Source organism: Anabrus simplex, chromosome 2 (assembly GCF_040414725.1).
Source record: "Anabrus simplex isolate iqAnaSimp1 chromosome 2, ASM4041472v1, whole genome shotgun sequence".
NCBI lineage: Eukaryota > Metazoa > Arthropoda > Insecta > Orthoptera > Tettigoniidae > Anabrus > Anabrus simplex.
In genome coordinates, this window is record NC_090266.1 from 320,455,441 (window position 1) to 320,480,247 (window position 24,807).

General features: G+C 38.7%; 1 protein-coding gene across 1 annotated transcript in view; it reads left to right on the forward strand.

Annotated features, from left to right (window-relative positions):
- Positions 1-419: 419 nt before the first annotated feature.
- LOC136864099 (mesencephalic astrocyte-derived neurotrophic factor homolog) overlaps positions 420-24,807 on the forward strand; it is an 83,581-nt gene continuing 59,193 nt past the window's right edge. The window contains exons 1-2 of the mRNA XM_067140671.2: positions 420-571; positions 689-796. Coding sequence (XP_066996772.2) covers positions 706-796 — 91 coding nt within the window. The 5' untranslated portion in view covers positions 420-571; positions 689-705. The remainder of the gene's footprint in view (positions 572-688; positions 797-24,807) is intronic.

A 24,807-nucleotide genomic window follows, 5' to 3' on the forward strand; every position in this document is an offset into this window, starting at 1 on the left:
ATGCTCAACAATTTACTAATAATCTTATATACACAAACTTTACTTCGATATGTAAGTGCCCTCCAGTATGTAATGTCCTGTACAATTCCTATGTATGGCCGGCAGGCTCGTTGGAAGTAATTGAAATAAATGAATGAATGAAACCTGTTTTAGATTTGTAATTTTTTAACTGTAAGACTACTGGCTGGCAGAAGCATATATATATGCACTTGAGCTAGAAAATTAAACCCGCGTGTGAACGAAGCATTAATTTTTACACGAACTGTAATTGTTAATTGTAGTGGTTATATTTGCCGTTAAACATATTGCTAGCGGTAGAGCTTTTTGATATTTTATTCCATGGCCTATTGTCTCGTTGCTCTATTTGAGATCAGGGTGAAATGCTGGTTTATTTTTGACCATCTATGGAACACGTGAACCAATCAGAATTCGCCATCTGTGTTATGCATTTTTGACGACATTTACGACAACGTTGTCAGCTGAGTTTGACTGGTGTATGGTGTGGTTTTGCTTTCATTACTGAAATTATTGAAAGATCGTGTAACAGGTTGTGGTTGAAGTTCAGAATACTGTGAGTCTGAGAGGGCAGTTTTTATTTGAGATACAGCCGGCCATTACTTAGTTGAAACGTCTAGATTTTTCGAGGGTCACACTGTACTACCTGTAACTGATTTATTTCTTTTTACAGCACGTCGGCTGTTGATCATGGCATTTGCAGTAAAATCATACCTGTTTCTCGTCGTGTTGGCGTTAATTCACAATGATGGTTGGTGTCTGAAGAAATCTGATTGCGAAGGTAATTTTCCGCACGATTTACATGTAGCTCACCGGTGTCACCTTTCAAATCACTATCATATTTCCAGTTTTTTTTTTTTTTTTGTTAGTGACACTGAAGTAGGTATAATTATTGCTTTTCTCTATTTCTGCATTCGTTATGATTTTATAAATAAATCTATTACAATGGCATTCGGTAAGTACTCGAATTCCAGTGTTCTCATATACCATGTTACACGTTAAATGAAAGCGGTGATATTAGTTGAGTTCGGAAGTTACTTTTAACGAGTTTATGGTACGGTAACTTGAATATTTACCTCGTAGACTTTTAATGGAAAGAGTAATTTAATTGCAGGTAACCTAATGGGTAGCTCTTGGAGAGTTTTTCTTTGGGGAGTGTGGAGGAGGGTGTAGTATAGTCAAGTAGATATAAATAAAAATCAGCTGATCTTGTGTTCCGATCATTTGTAGTTCTGAGTACTAGGTAGTTCATGTATCCGTATTTATATTTCGCACCCTCGATCTTTCAGTATTTGAGCGGTTAGCTAATAATAATAAAAGTTCCTATATCCCAATAATTACATTTCAAGTCCCTGGAGTCGTAGGAGTAGTTTTAACAAAAAAAAATTGAGAAATTATTGTAGACAACCTCGTATTTTTCAGCAATTAATGACGCTTTTATTATCTGTCCCGTGGAGTAGGGAAAATAATAGTAATCCACCAGCTGTAATAATCACATAACCACATTTCATTTGAGAAATGTTGTGAAGGTACAGTATATTAGTTATATTAGTATTTTTCTTTGTGTACGGTAACCCTTCGATAGGCCTACTTCAGCAATATTTAACCAAATGCAAAGTTTCATTTCTATTAGAGCAAAGTAGGATAAAGTAGTACTAATAATAATCTTCCGTCTACGTGCGTAACTTTGTTGGTAATCCTTGAGTAGTTCTTGCAAATTTCGAACTTTAGGCCTAATTGCAATTTTAACTTCTATTTGTGCTTAGTAATAACCTATTGTAATTAGGATACGTCTGAATGTAGTTTATAACCTATTGTAGTGTATTGTAATAACTTATTAGAAATTAGAGTGCTTATTCTACTATTTTGACTAGTCTTGTGAATTTCAAACTTTAATTGTAATTTCCGTTTCTGTTTGTGCTTAGTAATAACCTATTGTAATTAGGATACGTCTGAACGTAGTTTAAAATTATTGTAGTATTTTGTAGTATTTGAAGGTAGTCTGAATGTAGTTTAAAAATTATAGTACCGGTATCTTATTAGAAATTAGTGTGTTTATTCTATTACTGTGAAATATTTGTGCAGTATAGTATCTGTAGTACCTGTTTTAACTCTTACTAGAATTATGTTGTAGTAATTACGGTAGACTTAACTGCAGTTTAGAAATGTGTAGGCCTCATTTTTGTGTATTACTTTCGGTTTTCAGTAATTAACAGCAAGTTTTTTTCTGTTAGGGTGTTGTAGAAAAAATTTTCATATTACTAAGTAGTATTGTAGTGTAGTAGCTTATATTAATTACCTTGTTGTCTGATCTTTGTGAACTATCCTAGACAATAATTTTTTCCTTTCATTTTTATAGACAGTATTTCTTTCCCTTAATATTTATTTTGCACAGAATAAGCTTTTTCCTTTTTTTCCTCATTATTCCATAAAGAATGGCTAAGGAGTGCAAGTGAAGGAACTGTTGGTGTGGCCAGGCATTAAGGAGTATGAGGGAGGAGTTGGAGAGTTTGAGGGAGAAAATTAGGATTCTCTCAAAGGACAGGAAGGAAAGCAGGCCTCCTTCAAAAAATGTACAGGATACAGTAGGTGTAAAAGAGCGATGGGAAGGAAAGGGGGTATTGAAGAAGACAGGTGGACTAATGTTTTGTGGGGAAGCAGATTGCAGGCTAAGGGCTTTATTCAGGATCAGAATTCAGGACAGATGTCTAGGAAAAATTGGTACAAGTCACTGCAGGTAGAACCAGGGGAAGATGAACAGGGAACTGTTGCTGAGAAATATGGAAGTAGGAGGAAGGGGAAATTTGGAGTAGTGGATAGGAAGAGGCAGCTGGAACAGGGTCATGGGAGGGAGAAAAGGGAGGAGGAAGTAGCTTCTGTAACAGTGAGAGAAGATTGGAGTGACAAGGGAGGGGATCAAATGAGGTGGGTAGGGTTGAGGCTCTGGTTATGGGGGATTCTGTGGTTAGACATGTGAGGAAAGTGTGTGGAGGAAAGGGAACCAGGGTAGAGTGTTATCCAGGAATTAGGTTGAGGCAGATGTTGAGGAAAGTAGAAGAGGGAAAGGAGAAGGTGGTAGTGTTTCACGTTGGTACTAACAACGTAAGGCAAGCAGGTATAGGTACCAACATAGTTGGGGACGTGTGGGATCTGGTAAATGCAGCACGGATAAAGTTTAAAGAAGCGGAGATTGTTATCAGTGGAATACTCTGTAGGAGGGATACTGACTGGAAGGTCATTGGGGATTTAAATGAGACTATGGAGTGGGTATGTGGGAAACTGGGAGTGAGATTTGTAGATCCTAATGGGTGGGTAGGAGACAGGGATCTGCGCCCAGATGGCCTTCACTTAAACCGCAGTGGTACATATAAGTTAGGAAACTTGTTTAGAAGGGTTATAGGCAGGTACATTCAGGGAGATGGGGTGGCCTAGGGAGCAGTGTTAAGGGTACAGGGAACTGGAAATCAATGGAATGGTAGGAGGGGGAGTATTTATGTTGAACGAAGAATTTGGAAGCTACGAAAGAGTTAAAGATGGCAGACATGAAGTTCTAGGCGTAAGGCTGATGTCTAAAGATAACAGGCAACTTGATGTCTTTGGGGTGTACAGACCGGGAAAGGGTAGCGCCGACGCTGATTCAGAATTATTTGATAATATAATCAGGTATTTTGGGAACGATATGGAAGGGAATGTGTTAGTAGCAGGTGATCTCAATTTACCAAATGTCAATTGGGAAGGTAATGTGAACGACAAGAAGCATGGCAAATAAGTTAATATGGGAAGGGCAGCTGGTTCAGAAAGTCATGGAACCAGCTAGAGGGAAAAATATCCTGGATGTGGTGCTGGTAAAACTAGACGAGCTCTATAGAAAAACGAGGTAATAGATGGTATTAGTGATCAGGAGCTGTCTTTGTCGTAATTAAAAATGAATGTGAAAGAAAGGAAGATATTAAAATTAGGACTATTGGGGAATACCATGTGGCTGATAAAACAGGCATGAGAGAGTTTTTAAAAAGTAACTATGATCGGTGGAAAACGGTAAATAAAAATGTAAACGGACTCTGCGATGGATTTAAAGCAATTGTTGAGGAGTGTGAAAATAGGTTTGTACCTTTAAACGTGGTAAGGAATGGTAAAGATCCACTATATTATAACAGAAGTAAAGAGATTAAGAAGGAGGTGCGGGTTGGAAATAAACAGATATGGCTGTGGAAGTAAGGAGAAATTGAAGGAACTTTCTAGGAAATTGACTCTAGCAAAGAAGTCATCTAAGGATAACACGATGGCAAGCATAATTGGGTGTCATACAAATTTTAGTGAAGAATGGAGGAGTATGTATAGGTACTAAGGGAGAAACAGGTTCCAAGAAGGATATTCCAGGAATCATTAATGAACAAGGGGAGAGTGTGTGTGTGTGTGTGTGTGTGTGTGTGTGTGTGTGTGCGTGTGTGATCTTCAAAGGGTAGAAGTATTCAGTCAGCAGTATGTAAAGATTGTTGGTTACAAGCATAACGTCCAGATAGGGGAGGTGACTAATACAAAAGAAGTATTAAAATTTACCTATGATAACAATGACATTTACAGTAAGATACAAAATTTGAAAACTGGAAAAGCGGCTGGAATTGATAAGATTTCTGGGGATACACTAAAGACCATGGGTTGGGATATACTGTAGTACCATATCTGAAATACTTGATTATTGTTAGCATGAAGGAGCTATACCAAATGAATGGAAAGTTGCTATAGTAGCCCCTGTGTATAAAGGAAAGGGTGATAGACATAAAGCTGAAAATTACAGGCCAGTCAGTTTGACTTGCATTGCATGTAAGCTTTGGGAAAGCATTCTTTCTGATTATATTAGACATGTTTGCAAAATTAATAACTGGTTTGACAGAATGCAGTTTGTGTTTAGGAAAGGTTATTCCACTGAAGCTCAACTTGTAGGATTCCGGCAAGATATAGCAGATATCCTGGATTCAGGAGGTCAAATGGACTGTATTGCGATTGACCTGTCTAAGGCATTTGATAGGGTAGGTCATGGGAGACTACTGGCAAAAATGAGTGCAATTGGACTAGAAAGAAGTGACTGAATGTTTGGCTATATTTCTAGAAAATAGAACTCAGAATTAGAGTAGGCAAAGCTTTATCTGACCCTGTAATAAAGAGGGGAATTACTCAAGGTTGTATTATTGGACTTTTGTTTTCTTATATATATCAATGTGTATAAAGAAGTGGAATCAGAGATAAGGTTGTTTGCAGATGTTATTCTATACAGAGTAATAAATAATTTACAAGATTGTGAGCAATTGCAAAATGACCTCGATAATGTTGCGAGATGGTCAGTAGGCAATGGTATGATCATGAACAGGGTTAAGTCAGGTTGTGAGTTGCACAAATAGGAAAAGTCCTCTGTTTTAATTACTGCATTGATGGGGTGCAAGTTCCTTTTACTGGGCAAGTTGGCCGTGCGGTTAGGGGCGCGCGGCTGTGAGCTTGCATCTGGGAGATAGTGGGTTTAGATCCCACTGTCGACAGCCCTGAAGATGGTTTTCCGTGGTTTCCCATTTTCACACCAGGGAAATGCTGGGGCTGTACCTTAATTAAGGCCATGGCCGCTTCCTTCCAACTCGTAGGCTGTTCCTATCCCATCTTCGTCATAAGGTCTGTCTGTGTCGGTGCGTGTGAAGCCACTAGAAAAAAGGTTCCTTTTGGGGATCATTGTAAGTACTTAGGTGTTAATATAAGGAAAGGTCTTCATTGGGGTGATCACATAAATATGATTGTTAATAAAGGGTACAGATCTCTGCACATGGTTATGAGGGTATTTAGAGGTTGTAGTTAGGATGTAAAGGAGAGGGCATATAAGTCTCTGGTAAGATCCCAACTAGAGTATGGTTCCAGTGTATGGGACCCTCACCAGGATTACTTGATTCAAGAACTGGAACAAATCCAAAGAAAAGCAGCTCGATTTGTTCTGGGTGATTTGTGACAAAAGAGTAGCGCTACAAAAATGTTGCAATATTTGGGCTGGGAATACTTCGGAGAAAAAAGACGAGCTGCTCAACTGAGTGGTATGTTCAAAAACAAGGAAGGTATTTATTACACCACCTGTTCAATACTTTACAACCACTTATAAGTGGTTACATGAACATAACACTTATTCGGGACATGTTTCGCCCCTAATTTAGGGTATCTTCAGCCTAAAATATAATCTTCAAAAGTACACATAACATTAAGAGAAGCTAAAAGATTAGACTTGTAGTCTAATTACTAAAACTTGGTACATATAATGTGTATAATACGTTGATACATTAATAGAAAATGTTAATGAAGCACTGTCAATGATCATACTAAAACTATCTTGTCTGAGACTAAAACTTCCTCCAATAAAGTTACGTAGTTGTAATTAAAATGGTTCAACTAAAATTGTTTGTGGTTTCACCTAATGTGAGATTGCATATATTGCCAACAAAATAAAGGCGGTAACACAAGCACAAAAAAGTATGTCGTGCACACATTTTCAAGGCCGTTGTTAGTCATAAATGTGAAGGTTCGGCAGCCCTGAAAACGGTTTTCCGTGGTTTCCCATTTTCACACCAGGCAAATGCTGGGGCTGTACCTTAAGGCCACGGCCGCTTTCTTCCCACTCGTATCCCTTTCCTGTCCCATCGTCGCCAATAAGACCTATCTGTGTCGGTGCGATGTAAAGCAACTAGGAAAAAAACAACAAAACGTGAAGGTAGTAAAACATTCAAAAGGTAGATATAAGTAATGTTGAAACTGAAGCATCAGTTGATTATCATAGAAGATAGTTTTTGTATGATCATTGACAGTGCTCCATTAATGTGTTTTATTAATGTATCAATGTATTATACACATATGTACCAAGTTTAAGTAATTAGGCTACCAGGCTAATCTTTTAGCTTCTCTTTTAATGTGTGTACTTTTGAAGATTGTATTTTAGGCTGAAGATGCCCTAAATTAGGGACGAAACATTTCCCGAATAAGTGTTATGTTTATGTAACCACTTGTAAGTGGATGTAAAGTATTGAAGAGGTGGTTTAATAAATACCTTCATTTTTTTTAACTATAAAAATTTTCAATACGGATGAATGAGGTTTATAACATGTAAGTGGTATGTTCCGAGCTGTCGGTGAAGAGATGGCGTGGAATGACATCAGTAGTCTAATATGTTTGAGAGATGTCTTTAAAAGTAGGTAAGATCATATGATGATAAAGCTGGAATTCAAGAGGACAAGTTTGGGCGAATATTTGTTTATTGGAAGGGGAGTTAGGGATTGGAATAACTTACCAAGGGAGGTGTTCAATACATTTACAGTTTCTTTGCAGTCATTTCATAAAATGCTAGGAAAACAACAAATAGGGAATCTGCCATGTGGATGACTGCCCTAAATGCAGATCAGTAGAGATTGATTGAGGAGCAGCAGCATTGAAATAGGCTGGGCATTGCTTCTAAGATATTTCTGTATGCAAATGAAGAGTTGCCTTTCATATTGGGAGATTAAAAAGAGATTAGACATATTTTGGACCAGATTAATGAATAATTCTTTTGATGTGGTTTTTATGGAATGCTTCATCAGTATTTTGCATGTTTTTTTCCAGTGGTCAAGGTAGTTGAAAAATTTAGCAGTTAGATCTGTGGAAACTGGGATAATTTGATTCACTGCTTCTAAGCATTACCCATTATGGTGTCATTATTCAATGATGAATATAACAGGCTTTTCGCCCAATTACAATGTTCACAATATACAGTACAGTACAATTAAGTTACACTACTAAACATTAACTGAAAAAAGACAATACAAAGAATATAATGAACTACCCAAACAATACAAAGTTGGTAATACAATAAAAATATACAGTTACGACATTAAGAATTATTTTACAGTGCTGCATAACACAAGGTAACAATCAGTTATACTGTTAAATTATACAGTCTTAGTCTTAAAACATGACACATGTGCAAAATAATATTCTAAAAGGAGAAATAGTGTTTAATTTATAGGTCATTTGAAACCAGTGGATTCAAATAGAAGAGAAATAAAAGAACAAATATAAGAATGAAATAGGACATGTACAGAAAACTGAGGTAATATTCAACAGTATGTGTATTATAGGAAAGTATCACATGCCAATTCAAAGTTCATTTGATTCATGAAAAAGATATCCAAATTATATGCATTTAATTTATTATGAAGTTTCAGAATTTTATTAAGAGGAGAATTCTTACGGGCTTCTGTGTGGCATTTCTTACAGTAAAAGAAATTCTTGAACCTGCCAGACTTCTGAGGAATGTAAAATGGTATACTTGCAAGTAACTCTTCATCATTCATTTTCCTATTCAATATTTTATACAAAAATAACATGGACCTTTTATGTCTTTGTTCCAAAGTTTTAACACCAAATTGTGATAACATTGTGGAGTAGGACAGAAATGTCGGGTACTCATGTGTATGTTTCCAGTACACATACTTTAAGAATTGCTTTTGTACTGTATCAATTTGATGTATTTAGTGTCTGAAGAACTCCAGATAATAGAACGATATTCTAGTTTCGGTCTTACTAATGAGTTGTATAAAATAAATAACATTGTACATTGAAAATTTAACAAATTTTGAAATATGAAACCCAAATTCTTATAGGCTTTGTTAACTATATATTCAATATGACTTTCAAATTTCAAATCTATATTGAACTGAATACCTAAATCTATCTTTTGTTTGACTTCTTTCAGGACGGAACCGTTGATGTTATAAGTATACCCGATATGCTGGCGACATCTTGTAAAAGACATTTTAACACATTTATTTACATTGAATGGTAACTTATTTTCTTTACTCCACAGTGATATAACATTTAGATAATTTTGTAAATTCTTAGTCATCAGTGGATTTAATTGAAGAAAATACCTTCAGATCATTGGCAAAGAGTAATACTTCAGACTTAAGACACATCTACAATATGATTAACATAAATTAGAAACAGTAAGGGTCCTAGATTTGAGCCCTGAGGTACACCTGAATTGGCTATAAAATGGGAAATAAGCTGTTTCTAAGTTCTAACATTTAAGCAGAGACACTTAGGTTTCTTTCTGTACTTATCTGAATTTCATTCATACGTACATCGTCATTATAGACTGTCATGCCTTTCGGCGTTCATTCTGCAAGCCTCTGGAAATCAGTTCCTTCACAATACTCTATTTGCAACTAGCTTTGTGGCCTCATTTAATTTCACACCTCTTATTGTTAAATCAATAAAAACAGTAGTTTTGGTCTCGGTCTACTTCTCGTACCGTCCATGGTCAGGTCCATTATTCTCTTCCTCCATTCACTTCACATGATCCCACCACCAAAGCCAGTTTATACATATAGCTTCATCCAGTGAGTCTAATCCTAACAGTCTTATCTCCATTCTGATTACTGTACTGCTATTGTTCCCACCTGGTTGTACCAGCAATCATTCTTGCTACTTTCATGTCTGTTACTACTATGGTTAAGATATTCTGAGATCACCCAGCTTTCCCTCCTGTACAACAATTCAGTCTGAAAACAGGCTCATGAAAAGATGGTTTCGTCCGAGAAATCTCTTCTTTCTCACACTGTTGATTCTAGCTGCGAGCTCACTGCCTTAGCTATGATGCATCTTGATAAAATTTTGCTTAGTATACTAACCATCCTCAAAGAATATGCATCTTAAGTACTTGAAATGATCCACATTTTTCCAGTTTGGTATTATCTACATGGCATTCATCCTACTTAAGTCTCTTCTGTGCTGATGTCACTTTATTCTTTGGAAATGCTTATTTTCAGATAGCACTTGACCTAGTACGGGTGCATGTGTAGGAAGGAGAAAATCATGCAAAAATTATGGAACTGTTATAGAAAATTAAAACTGAGTCAGTCTGTGAAATGCAACTAGGGCAAAAGTTCAGTTACTACAGCAGTTTTTCAGCGCAGACATCCAGGCGAGATTGCACTGTCATTTACTTCTTTCTCGCGGACTTCTTGCGGTGGACGTGATCGTGCAGTGCACAAAGCTGCCAGTTTTTGACCTTAAGAACTAGTGGTTCATTGTTAGGTGTGGTGGTGCTAGTTTTGAACTTACGAACTAGTGGATTGGTTGGGACTGCGATCAAGCAAAGGGGGTCTGGGGGCGTAAGCCTGCAGGAGGGGGCCGCAAAGGGGCTGTTAGGCCTGTAGAATTCCATACGGCGATAGCAGTGCATTCTATGTTGGACAATGGTGAAAAGCTGAATTAATTTATCATGCCGGCTAGTGACAAAGCCATTAGTCTGGATAGGTTGGGTTTGGCTTGCGACAAAACCATTGGTCTGGATTGGTTAGGTCTGGTTAGTGACAAAACCATTAGGACTGAGCTGAAGCAAGGGAAGCCCCCAGGTTAGGGCTGCGAAGCAGCTGTTAGAGCTCTAGCATTCTGTACGCCAATAGCAGCATCTTGGATACTGTGGACACTGGTGAAAAGCTGGTGCTGACATAACCGTTCGTTAAGTGCAGATAATGACAAGCAGATAATTTGTTCTGTATTGTAGATTGTTTCATTACAGATATCATTTAGTTGCGTTTTTATTCTGAATGGTTTGGTAACAGAATGCATTTAACTGGTGGATATGATGTCATATCCGATTGTATCTCAGCCAAAGGAAATGGTACAGCATGCTTGAGCATTGAATGAGGTTGTGCTAAATTAAATAAAAGAAAATTAATTCCGGGTGATGGCAGGTGGGCCTCTGGCTGTCACAGTGAACACATCCTGTACAGGGGTATTCTACATAAGATTTCTAGCCATATATCTCATTTCTGATGCAATCTTTCTTTCCTATTGCACTTCTTAGGAACTTCATTTCCATTACCTGAAGTTTGCTTTCCTCCCTACATGGTGTAATTCATGATTCTGCTCCATATGTGAGAATGGGCACAAAGTAGGTCTTCTTACCTGGTCATAACACAGCATTTTTCTTGTGCTCTGGTAAAACTTTCTGCTACTTGTATTCTGTTGGAAATTTCAGGAGTTATAGTCCTGTCTTGTTACTATACTTCTTAGGTATTTAAAATCCTTGACTACCTCCACTTGTGCTCCTTGAACTTCTACAACACGTCTTTCATCCACGTTCCCTCTTATCACTACAGTTTTACACTTCTCCCTACATATTTTCATTCTTCAATTTCTAAACTTCAAACGTAAATCACCCTTTGCTCCTGCTGCTCACTCTTCTCCCCCAATACTGCTGTATCATCTGCCATGCTCTTATCCTTTTTTTGAAGCTATTAAAATGTAATGTTGATCAAGTAGTCTTTTTTTTTTAACTATCAAGGTATCACTTTACCAATGGGGATGTGTGTTTAATATACACGGGGACAAAACATGACGACTTCGCCTCGCACCACTCCTCTCCAGCGGGACGCCCGTGTCTATTAGCGGCTTATAGGATTTACTATGTGTTCTGTAGTTAGTTGCCAAATAGTCTATAGCGCTCTGCACGAAGGAAGGGTAAAGACTGAATAGAGTGTGAAAGAAAGTGGTTTGGCAACCTCTCCAAACCAAACAAGGATCACTTAGAACTCATTAACTCAGCAGGGTGCAAGGTGTGATTGACTGCTGGCTTCCAGCTCTCTTCCAGATATTGAGGCAGTCATGTCCCCAGGTATGAGAAAAGCTTTTAGCAATACCTGTAGTTGCTGAGGGGAGAGATCCTTCCATTATGCTTGTCAGGGACCCACAAATCCGCCACTTGAAGCATTCATACTTCATCATAATCATCATTTCTCAACTCCAGTTTCCCGTGTGTGGTGTACAAGCGCTCGCCATCTCCTGTCTTTATACAGCTTCTGATCCAGTACATCCATTTGTATCCTCTCTCCTCCACATCTGATCTTACAGTCTATCCAATGTTTTCTTGGTCTTCCCTGTAATCTTCTTCCTACGAGATTAAGGTCGAAATATTTTCTGGCAGGTCTTTCCCTGTTCATTCTCATTACATGCCCATACCACTGAAGTCTGATTTTCTTTGACACTGATAATAGGAACCATTCATACTTATATGGGAAAATTGAAAACGGAAACTATGTAAATCAGTGAAATGCAGCCAATTTTCTGTGACCCCCTGTAGGTGGGGGACGCAGGCGAAGAATACACCCACGGTATCCCCTGTCTGTCGTACGAGGCGACTAAAAGGGGCGACCAAGGGATGATCAAATTGGAACGATGAGATGACTTGTAATTAGTACCATCATGCAGGGAGCACCATGGGTCGCATTTACTTGCGCGTAGTACCACTATATTAGGTATGCAATTGGTTTGTGATTAGTAGTGACAGTGTGTGATTCAGGATGAGGGTCTTACAGTACCTGTGATTCGTACCCATGTATGAGCGAGACCATGGGATTAGACACCATGGTTCTGCCTTGCCTGTGCTTAGTTCCCACTATGGGAGGAATACCACGGTATAGTGCGAGTCTCTGTGGTTAGTCCACTTCTGTGAGGAACGCCATAGGTTTGCGTTGCCTGTAAATAGCGCCGCAATGTGCAAAACGCCATAGGTCTGTGTTACATGTACGCATTACACTACCTGTGAATAGTACCATAATGTGTGGAATACCAAGAGTCTACGCTACTTTTGATTAGTACCGCAACATGACAAATAGCATGGTTCTACTTTCCTAGCGATAAGTACCATTTTGAGAGTCCGATGACCTGGATTTTGGACCCGTTTCGACTACAAACATAATCTATTCAGCATCATGCTATAGCAGCAGTCCCTTGGTCAGTAACACTAGTGTTTTGTGCCAGCTTCAGTGCATGTGAGGCACTGTGAGTCAGTTCCACTGATCGTTTTAAATTCATATCCATCCATTCATTCTTCGTCATCACGCTTTGAATTCTGGTCAGTGGAGGATTTGGACTTTTGTCATTTTATTTCATCTCATTTTGTACCATTAGGGGCCGATGACCTCGATGTTAGGCCCCTTTAAACAAGCATCAATCAATTTTCTCTGAACCTATTGGCTGTATTGGCCGGTATGTGATTAAAAGCAGTTTCCTATTGTCTCCAATAGCTTGCATCATGTCTGTCCACAGGGCTGCCACACTGTATGAAAATAGTCATGGCATGTCCGAATATGAGTATTGTATCCTTGACATAAATATATTAAATATGGAAGGAGTGAAGTTATGTTTTTTCCCTAAAATAGTAGGTCACATCATAGTGAAGGATAGTAAATCATTATTCATTAATTCAAGTTTTGTCCACTGTCAAACTTAGAATGCGCTGCTGTCACAGGGGATACTAGAGGCCTGTGGGATATGGCCCCAGTCCAATGGTCTTGTCACTAGCCGGAGCTAACCAATCCTGACCGATGGTCTTGGCACTAAGCAGACCTAAGTTGACAGCCTTGTGTAGTGTGCTGTGATGTCGTGTGAACTGTGCCATGTTGGATTCCTAACATTTATTTGGATCCCTGTTAGTAAAGTTTTACTATCAAAACCAAGGTATGTGATAGCTGAGTGGCATCATCTGTGGCTTCCCACCAAAGTGGTTATGATTCAAACCCTGGCCAATGCATGTAGCACTTTTGAAATGAAATGTCTTTTCCCTCTGGTTTGAGTTGCTGCAAAACCGTCATAATGTAGAAATGTCAAAAACATATCAGATGTAAGGCTTTTCAGGCATTTGCTGTATTAACCAGCGTTTTGTCTTAGGTCTGACACTAGACTCATCAGAGTGGGATGCGTCAGATCCTACCCACTGACGCTGGGGTGTCTGCAGGTGAACTTATCAGAAGCCCTTATAAGAGGCACAGTCTGATAACTGCATATGGGAGATAAAACTCCACAATGGAATTATTGCCCGCGTAGCAATTCCGAATGGAAAATTCTAAATTCCCATGGAGGGAATTAGATATTTTTCACCAATAGAGCATGTCAAAAATGTCAAACATTTGTTTTATCTCTCGTATGCAGTTATCAGACTGTGCGTCTTATAAGGGCTTCTGATAAGTTCACCTGCATACACTCCAGTGTCAGTGGGTAGGGTCTGACACATCCCACTCTGATGAGTCTAGTGTCAGACCTAAGACAAAATGCTGGTTAATAGAGCAATCGCCTGAAAAGCCTTACATCTGATGTTTTTGACATTTTTGACATGCTCTATTGGTGAAAAATATTTAATTCCCTCCATGGGAATTTAGAATTTTCCATTTCATAATCTAGAAAATCGTAAAACTTTCCTACACGGAAGATTAGACAGGATAGAAATCCAGCATGGTGTGGCTTAAACAGTCACACTTCAGAAGGCATGACAGGGTTGGTGCATTATCTCTAAATGTTCACTTGCTATGGCAAATTCACACTTTGCGATTTAATTTTCTTGGAATGTGGCAGCCCTGTAGCCAGACATGATGCAAACACTATCAGAGATGATAGGAAACTTGTTTTTATTTCAACCAGCCAATGGCAACACTGAAAATGGTTGCATTTTACACATTTATGTAGTAATGATTTTATTCCTTTGATGAAGGACTTCTTTTCGGGGCAGATTGGTTGACTCCCTGGCAAGCATTAAGGAAGAATCTTGCCTTTGCTACTTTTGGTTTCAGTAGAAATATGGAGTCCATCCCACAAGGATTTTAACATAATGTTGGTTTCAATGCTGCCAGTTTTACCTAGAAATGATTCTGGAGGAGAGATATGTTCATAGCGCCTGCCAGGATTCAACCCATCCGTCCCTAGAAGTATATTTACTTTTATAGCCTAAATTAGTGTTCCAGGCACCATTATCCATTGCTTCTGCCAAGGATCATAGGCATTGGCTGGTGTTACCAACCACTGCAAAAGAAAAAAAAGACTAAAGAGGCCTGCGAAGTTTGAAAGTGTCTTGGTGTTAGATGGTAACCTTACACTTTCTCAATTCCTCTTTTAATTTCGGGGCTTACGGCAAGAAGAAAGGTCATTTATTAGCCAGGCCAATCTGTTATGTGAACAGTGGCCCCGTTGGGGCCACACTCCCTTTGAGAGGCTCTTTTCTGTTGCTACGGTGCATACTGTCTGCACGGCAAGAAAAAAATGTAGCGATATCAAACCAACAATCAGCAGTTGGCAGCAGTGCTATTCTACTCACTTCTATTTACCTCAGTGCTACTAGTGGAAACCTAAATATTAAACAAAGGACTGTCTCTTTGCGTGCACCACATAGTATTGCGTCATGTTACTAACATTGTAGGATGGACTCTATAGTTGTGCCTGGGTTTCATTTCACATAATTTTTCTATGCCTTTTTTTTCCCTAATCATGCCTTTCAGGTAGGGAGGTGTTACCCTGGAAAATTCTTTTGGTTGGTAAGAGTTTTTTTTTTAACATGCTTGATTTTCTTTGCCAGATAAGTTTGTTTTGCAGAGGAATAAAACTTGTATGTAGGAAGTGGCTACTAAGAATAATATTGGAATGTTGTTATTAAGAATATGTTTGCACAGATTTCATTGGTTTATATTGTTTGAAGTGAAGAGATCTTTATATCTGTTACAAGATAGCAATCTATAGGCATCTTTCATGACATGCATACTGTACTTAGGGTGATGGGAATATTTCTCCTTATTATGACAAGAGTATATCATCTTCATGATTATTACTTTTCATGGCATGTGTAGGAGGCATAGATATTAACTGACTGTAAATCACTTTAAGTGAAAAGAAACTACTTATGTTAGGGTAGGCTTTTCATTTAGGTGTGATAGAAACCTTGCAGATCATTACATTGGTGTTAATTACTGCCAGAACAGTGACTGCTTTACCTGCTGTGATATCAAAATGCCTGTAGGTATAGTGTGGATGGTATGTGTCTGATGTCCAACTTAAGACTTTGCATTGTAATGTTTGACTTTAGGAAGGATACATGCAAGTTAATAGGGATGTTATGCAAAACTTGTGTTAAGCTGCATGTGTGTGTAATAGCTAGTATGCACTTGCTACTTGTCAATTGTCTTGCATGTTATTTAGAGTATTTTAGATTTTCAAACCTAAACATTTTTTTTTGATAGAAAATGGAGTTGCCATCTGTTAATGCTGACTTGAAAGCAGAATTCAAGAAGTGATGTGTAAAAGTGGAAAGAAGCACGAATTGATGTGATGTATAAAATATATCCATTTTTATTAAAACTATCCTGCACACCTCCAAATTAGTGCCATGGGTCACTACTTGTATTTCAAACATCTGCGCGTGGAATGAACGTTATTTATTTCCTTTTTCCGGACGACTTGATCGGGTGGAGCACAGGGTGGTCAACTGTCTACTTAGGAACTAAGATAAGCACAAAATGACATTTTTCTTGCTGTGCAGACAGTATGCGCTGCAGCCATAGAAAAAAACATACTCGTGAAGGGGGTGTGGCCCCAATGGATCCACTGTTCTCATAAGAGATTGGTGTAGATGTCCAAAAATACCTTACAGCTACTAAATAACTTTTTTCTTCCCTTGCAAACAGTATGCTCCTTTGCAGGTTTTATTTACTTGTACTTTTATTCTGCGTAGGTTGGTAACAGTGTAATTCTCATCATTGCTGGGAATGACATCCCATTTTATGTTGGTCAATAGCAGTGCTAGTAACTACTTAAGCACTGGAGAATGCTGTGTGCTGCTCCTTATTAGGTTATGAAATTGAATGTACTTCTCTGGGTAGGCTGGGGCTTCCTGGACATCACAATGAACAAATCTCTCCTCTGAAAGGAATTAGACATAAGATTTGCATAATTTCTACTTCATTATGTTATAAAGCTTGCAGTGTGCGGTGTGTATTTTTCCCTGCAGTAACAGTGGCTACTACTAGTTGGTCTGAATGAGATTTCCCTTCAGCTGTTGAGCTTCAAGACCTTGTTTGAGCTCATAAGACAAGTAAATATTTCTAACTTGGAATTAATGCATTATTTGGTTTTAGAAAGACTGAAATTGATGGGGCTCCAGTTTTGGGATGCAGAGGTTTATTCAGTTTGTGAATCTTTAGTGCAATTATCTCCCACTTACGGAACTGGTAGTATCAGTAGGCTACAGTTGGCGTTTACATCGGCACATTGGAACACAGGAGTGGTCAGGCATTGCAGTTTTTATAGTGTTTTTGTAATCTTTATTTTGTACTGGGAGTGACTGTGATAGAGTGCATGGTCATACCATGCAGCGAGCCTGCTTGCGTTACGCATACAGAGTGAAGGTTAGGTTTGAGTGGAGTTCTTGTTGAGCACATCTTATTAATGTTGCTTTCCTACATTTGTTGCTGAATTTATGTGAAGATTGGGTTAGGGAATTTTCATTGCCTACCGTCAGTCATTATAATGGCAGACATTCACTCTCCACCTGCCTTTTTACATCCTCAGAAAGACTGTCTTAATGGTTTTCCCAACTGAAATAAACATTGTATGAAAGAACCATTTCACAAAGATCAGCATTATAGGTGCTAAAAATGCTACAATTTACTCTTTCAGTCAGTAAACACAAATGGATCCAGCTGCCTATGTCAATTTCTGTCAGTGAATGCTGCATTTTGTCCTTGGTGGTATTGTTGATCATTCTCTTCTAATTGTGATGGACAAAGCTTATTTCCATACTAGGTGATGTACCCGTGCTTCGTTACAGAATTTTAGGTTAGGTGCTTTACACGTAAGATTGTATTAATTTGCATAGCTCTTAACGTTACCCTAGAAATGCGACGGGGGAGTCACCAAATGTCTTTTCTTATGTGAAGATTGGGTTAGGGAATTTTCATTGCCTACCATCAGTCATTATAATGGCAGACATTCACTCTCCACCTGCCTTTTTACATCCTCAGAAAGACTGTCTTAATGGTTTTCCCAACTGAAATAAACAAAGGTCATTTCAATGATGCCAGTAGGAATGTCACGATTAAAAGCAATGCTATCATATGAAATACTCGATCAAATGAAAAATCACATTTTCTCACTTTTAACGAACAGTAACTTACTATGCTGCTGATCTAACAGTCCAAAATTCCAGAGCTGGAATGACCAGGCCGCAGACAGCCGTGAGTCGTAAACACACTTTAATTTCGATGGGGTGGGGAGGAATAGTGTAGAGTCCCAGGGCAAAAACTATGCCCTCTTACTCATCTGTTTAATAGAAATACCTGATGAGTCGGAAAATCTCAATTCATTACACTGGCAGGGGGAAACTATCTGGCTTGGAGGCAAATTTTTCCTCCAAATCAGAGGAGAAACCCCCTCTCTGCTGCTGATTTGGAATAAAATGGATGTAGAATTTAATAAAAGTAAAGAGGAAGAGCCGTTTCTTAAGAAACAGCTCTTTTCAAGGTTGATTTTGAGTTCCTTAGTGAGTTGTGGTGCTGTGATTTGGAATAGGCCAAAATTGTAAGTTTAGACTAGGTCATAAGTGAGCTTCTGCCATTATTCTGTTAAGTGAGCACACTGATCATTCCAGTCAGTGTGTCAGAGTAGGGATCGAATAGCTGGAATACTTTGATGAACCAGTGTGTTAGTACAGGGAGAATAATTTAAGTGTTCAGACTTCTCCTCGCAAGCCGTGGGAAGTCCCGAGCGAGCGCCATATGGCTTCTCTCAATACTGGCGAGATAAGTGTTCACTGCCAGCGTGCAGCTGATCAGCACTCTGTCCCGCAGTTCACTAGAAACGATTGGACTTTCAGGGCGTGTTGTGAGGTTATCACGATGGTTAAATACACTGTAGAGCAAAGAATATTTTTGGTTGAGTGTTATTTGCACAGGAAGAAGAAACCAGTTAAAAGGTGCCTTAGAAAATTCTGTAGACAATTTCCCGGTGCGATAGTTCCGTCAAAACATTACGCGCATCAGCTCGTTTACTTGTGACGTAGTACTGGTTCCGTAAGCAATAAGAAAAAGAAGTGAAGGAGAACAGCTTTCACACGGGAGAGGTTAGAAGATATACAGGCAAGACTCCAGGTCAGTCCACATACGTCGCTTCGGAGAGTAGCTCAGGAAAGTGGTATTTCACTTTCTTCACCACGTAATGCAACAAAATTGTTGCATGTACGATCTTATCGGACTCATTCAGTCCATAACATACTGCCTACAGATTTCAATGCAAGAATACGATTTTGCAATTGGCTAATGAATAGTGTCCACGACGGTATTGTGGATCCAAACTTTCTTTTTATGAGCGACAAAGCCTGGTTTCATTTGAGTGGATATGTCAATTCACAGAACAGTAGTATCTTGGATAGAGACAACCACACATTTTACAGCTGAGACCTCTGCACGATGTGAAGGTGGGTGTGTGGTGTGCTATTAGTGCCCGACGAATTACACTAGCCAACATGATTTTGCGGTAAAATTGAAAATATGTAATTCTTATGGAAATCGCTGCCCTGATTCCGAAAATGCTATTTTTTTCCTATCACGTCTAGTTTTGATGCAATTCAGTGTTTTAGTGAAAGTGAATGAATTCGTAAGATGTAATGTTGAGATGTTCTCGTGCAACTTTTTTTTAGAATACAATTACGTGATTTGATTTGTTATTGTTTGCATTTTATTATAGGTTTATTGCTGTCTAAATTTTCATTTTGTAGTTGGGGATTTCCTGGTAAATTCATAACAAAATCTCCCAGATACGCAATAGACCGCGAGGTATGTAGGATTGAAGATCAGACAGTTGAGTTTTTTCTTTCATCTTAGACCACTTGAATAATCAGACGTGTTAAAAGCCCCAGCCCTTATGCAATGTTCATGATGGACTGATAAAGCAGTTTCCTTTCAAGGATAACAGTCCGAAAGTATTACACTCAAGAAGATGAACTTGTATTTTGTACGGATGTTTCAAATCTTCTACGTCGATTGGGAGAGAAAGAGTATGATCCTAGTAAATGGCGTGTTTTTATTGACTCTTCCAAAATAAGTTTAAAGGCTATTTTGCTTCATAATACAAATGTTCTGGCATCCATCCACTTTAACACTCCACAAAAATGTCTGAAACATACGAGACCTTAAAGTTGGTGCTTGAAAAATTAAATATAGCAGCATGGGTGGCAAATTTGCGGTGATTTGAAGATCATTGGATTGTTGCTGGGACAACAAAAAGGCTATACAAAATTTCCCTGTTTCCTATGCGAATGGGATAGCAGGGCACGGGATAAACATTGGAATACAGTGAATTGGACGGAAAGGAAAAAACTACAACCAGATTCCAAAAACGTCTTGAATGTAAGTCTTATTGACCGTGAAAAAATTCTACTTCCACCCTTGCACATCAAATTTGGATTGATGAAACTGTATGTCGACGCATTAGATAAAAGTAGCCTATGCTTCCAATATTTATCCACTAAATTTCCCTCATTATTAGATGCAAAAATCAAAGAAGGCGTATTTGATGGACCACAGATTCGTAAACAGATGAAGGATAAAATTTTCAGACACGATGACCAAAATTGAGAAAGAGGCATGGAACGCATTCAGAGATGTAGCGACTGAATTCCTTGGCAACATTAAGGACCCTTAGTACAAAGAAATTGTAAGGAAAATGTTGGTACAGTTTAAGGAACTCGGTTATAATATGAGCCTTAAGCTTCATTTCTTAGCTTCGCATCTGGATTATTTCCCTCTAAATTTAGGAGCTGTCAGTGAAGAACAAGGTGAGAGGTTTCACCAGGATCTCAAAGATGCAGAACGACTCTATCAGGGACGTTGGGATGTGAATATGGTGGCCGATTACTGTTGGTTGATTGCACAAGGCGACCCTTCTAGAGATCATTCAAGAACTTCAAAAACCCGGAAATTCCACGGAAAACGGGAAAAGACGGAGGTGTGAATCTAACCTGCACGTTATGTAACAAAACTATGTATGTTTAACCATGTAATTTTTATTCAAGGTACGGTTATATTAATTTAAAAGCAACTGTACAGTCGAAACTAAATAGGCGCTTTATGCTTCAGTTTCACGAATTTCAATATACATTAAAAATATAATACATACTCTACTTGCTTACAAAGCAGAATTTATGTGTATTCAATGCATGCGAAATATGATTACGTTTTGCAAACTGAAATTTACATTAATACATCAAATTTAATCAATACTAAGTATCAACAATTTCACGTGAGAACAAAATAACATTTTGTAAAATTGCCACCAAACCAGACGTGATTCGCCAAAACCTCTGCGTTAAGAAATTCATAAAACCCATCTAGTTTCGTTTTTACCGCACAAAAAAAGTTTTATTCTGCAGGCTAGTGTTATCGGTCCGATATTTTTTCAGGACATGGTTACTTCTGATCATTATATTCACAACATTCTGGAACCATTTTTTGCTGAACTGACTGAAGAAGAGAAAAGGTGCGGCTGTTTCCAGCAGGATAGTGCAACGGCCCATACAGTGCGTAGCTGTATGCGACGGTTATGCGAAATGTTCGATGATCAGATCATCAGTAAAGGCTTGTGGCCCCCTCGTCCGCCTGATTTATGCACATGTGATTTTTATCTATGGGGAAATCTTAAAGGAAAAGTTTACAGGAATAATCCTTGAACTGCAGAAGAATTAAAAACTGAAATTAGGAGCATTGTGCATTCTATTGGTGCCCACGAACTACAAAGTGTGTTTTGAAATCTCATTACAAGATGTGAAGCTTGCATTGCAGCTGAAGATCACTTTCAGCATTGTCTGTAAATACTGGTGAGTTCAGTTTAATTTCCTAGTTGATTTATTTGTTTATTCATTTACTTATTTGTCCAGAGCATCTGTGTAGCCGGTGAGTTCAGTTGCGTTTAGTTTCTATAGGCGTAAACGTGCCACTTCTTTGAGCCGACTATGCCTGCTTGTCATGGCGGGCACTGCGCTCACTGTCTCCGCTTCCTAGCGCGCCTAATCCTCGGCACTCCGCTCTGAACTTTCAAATTAATCACCCTGTACCAGCAGTATCAGAAAATGTATGAACAAGAGGAATGGCATACTAAAGAAGAAAGATATCTAACTCCCCAGCTATTTCCTGCCAATATTCAGGCAGGCTGTTATACTCGGTATGCAGCAGTAATTCCATCTATCGGAGATGAGTGTAAGCATAAGAGACAAAGAATATCACAACAATGGTCAATGTAATGTTATTGATCAATTTTATGAGCTTTCTGTATTGTAGGCCTTCACATTTAGTTTCCTTCCGACTCTGAAATACCGCTGTGCGGTAAAACTGAATAAAGTGATAAAAATCATTGTTATCCGTATTGAAGATACTGAATGTAGGATGCTAAAAGGTTTGTTTTTTCCACCTATTCAATACATATAAATTTTATAAATTAGGAATTTATTATTGATCGGAAATTGTATTTTCTATAACTTTTATTTAGTACTTTTCGATAGGACCAATAACATGGGTATTTAACCTTTTGAACGCCGCGTGCTATTAAGGTTTTCCTACCGCTGAGCACCAAGACCAGTTTTCGTTTTTTTGCAAGCTTGTTTGATCACTCTCAGTTCAGCTGTTACTGTAGGTAGAAACTTGAAATTTTCGTACTTTTTTAATAATATGATTGCCTATATGATTAAAGCCTTATTCAGTTCGTTTGACCATTAGGAAACTTTTGGCACCCTCTGCGGGTGGGGAACGCACATGTAGAATACACCCGCGGTATCCCCTGCCTGTCGTAAGAGGAGACTAATAGGGACCCAAGGGGTTCTCAACTTGGGAGTGTGGATTGGCGACCACGGGGCCCTTAGCTGAGTCTTGGCATTGCTTCCACTTACTTGTGCCAAGCTCCTCATTTCGTCTATCCTATCCGACCTCCCTTGGTCATCTCTTGTTCTTTTCCGACCCCGACGGTATTAGAGCATTTGAGGCCTAGGGAGCCTTTCATTTTCACGCCCTTCATGGCCCTTGCCTTTCTTCGTCTGTTACTTCATTTTTCAAAGTGATAGTTCCCTTTTTCCCCTCTCTTTACCCCCTTGTGGGTGGGGGACGCAGACGAATAATACACCCACGGTATCCCCTGCCTGTCGTGAGAGGCGACTAAAAAGGGCGATCAAGGGATGATTGAATTAGAACCATGAAACTTTTGATTCGTACCATCATGCGGGGAACACCATGGGTTGCCTGTACTTGCGAGTAGTACCACTAAATTAGGTACGAAATAGGTTTGTGATTAGTAGCAGTAAAGAGGCTGGCCTGGGGGTTTCCAGGACCCGTGCATCGTACCCATGTGAGCAACACCGCGGGCCTGGCTGTAGCCTGTGAGTTGTATCGCTGTGAGCGGCACCGTGGGTCTGCATTGCCTGTGATTTCTACCCACTATGTGAGGAACTCCACAGGATAGTGCGAGTCCCTGTGGTTAGTACACCTAGGTGAGGAACCTTATCGGTTTGTGTTGGCTACGAGTGGCGCCATTGTGTGAGAAACACCATGGGTCTGCGTTTCCTGTATGAAGTGCAATACTTGTGAGTAGTACCATCTTGTGTGGAACACCGTAAGTCTTCGCTACTTTTGATTAGTACCCCAACATGACAAATACCATGGTTCTACTTTACTGGCGACATGTACCATTCTGTGGGGCCTTAGACGTGGATTTTGCACCCCTTTAGACATCAAGCATCATTGTGCTTTATAAGTGGTCCCTTGGTCAGTAATACTATTACTTACGACCTTTTTTGAGTCTGAGCCACTGTTTTTTGTTTGTTTGGTTCATGTCCATTCATTCTTCATGACATATTTTATTTTGGTTAGTGGATGAATTTGAACTTTTTATTTCATTTCGTACCATTAGGGGCCGATGACCTCGATGTTAGGATGTTTAAACAAGAAGCATCATCATCAAACGTTTGGCAGCCAAAACCCAACAATATTAATTAAAAATAAAACAAAAGTTTAGCAATAGAATTTAGGTAGTACAAAACATATTTTATACATCGCGGACATGTCTATGGAATAGTACAACTCATTATGAAGCTGTATCGGAAATTTCATTCATTTCGAATTTAAAATAAGTCTGCAGTAAAAAAAAATGCATATACAAATGAGCCAAAAATACAAGTTCAATTACTTTCGTTTGATTTATATGTTGTAACTGTTCCTTCTCGTCATAACTCTTGGGGAGATGAAAGTTATTATCTTGACACATGAACATCAAATAAACTATTTGTGGCTTGCCCGCAAATTGCCACGCAAATAGAAACAATCAACATTCCATGGTTCCCCATTTCTCTTTGTAATGTTTGGGCGCCATGGTTACAGTTTTAAATAAAACTGTAAACCAAAATTTATATTTACTAGCATAGAGACTTATACTTAGATCACAGGGGTAGGATTTTAAATAATTAACCATTTAGTATCGCTTAAGAAAGAAAATTAACGCAATATAAAATACAAATGAATTTATTATACAAAAAAAATGAGATGAATCGGAGAAGTTTCCTTAAAGCGTGGAGGAATTTATAATTTACTGAATTTACCATTGCTTGCTTTATTTAATTGAAGCTCAACCAATTGGAGCTTCCATTGAAGTCTGGTTTCCGTGGTTACTCGCTCTCTTCTTCTCGATGTAGACTTTGCTCCATGGACATCCTTCCTTCTCTGATATGGTACGGGCTATCTGGACTAGCACTCCCTACATGCCTAGTCTTTAAATTAGACATTGGCCCTGTACTTGTAAAAACTGATCAGCTTTGATCGTAAGAGGAGAAAATTCAGAGATATGAATTTTTCCATATTAGTAGAAATCTCAAACCAACTGAGCTATACTATTTATACGGTACAGACTTGTACCAAACTTCCGTAGACTTGA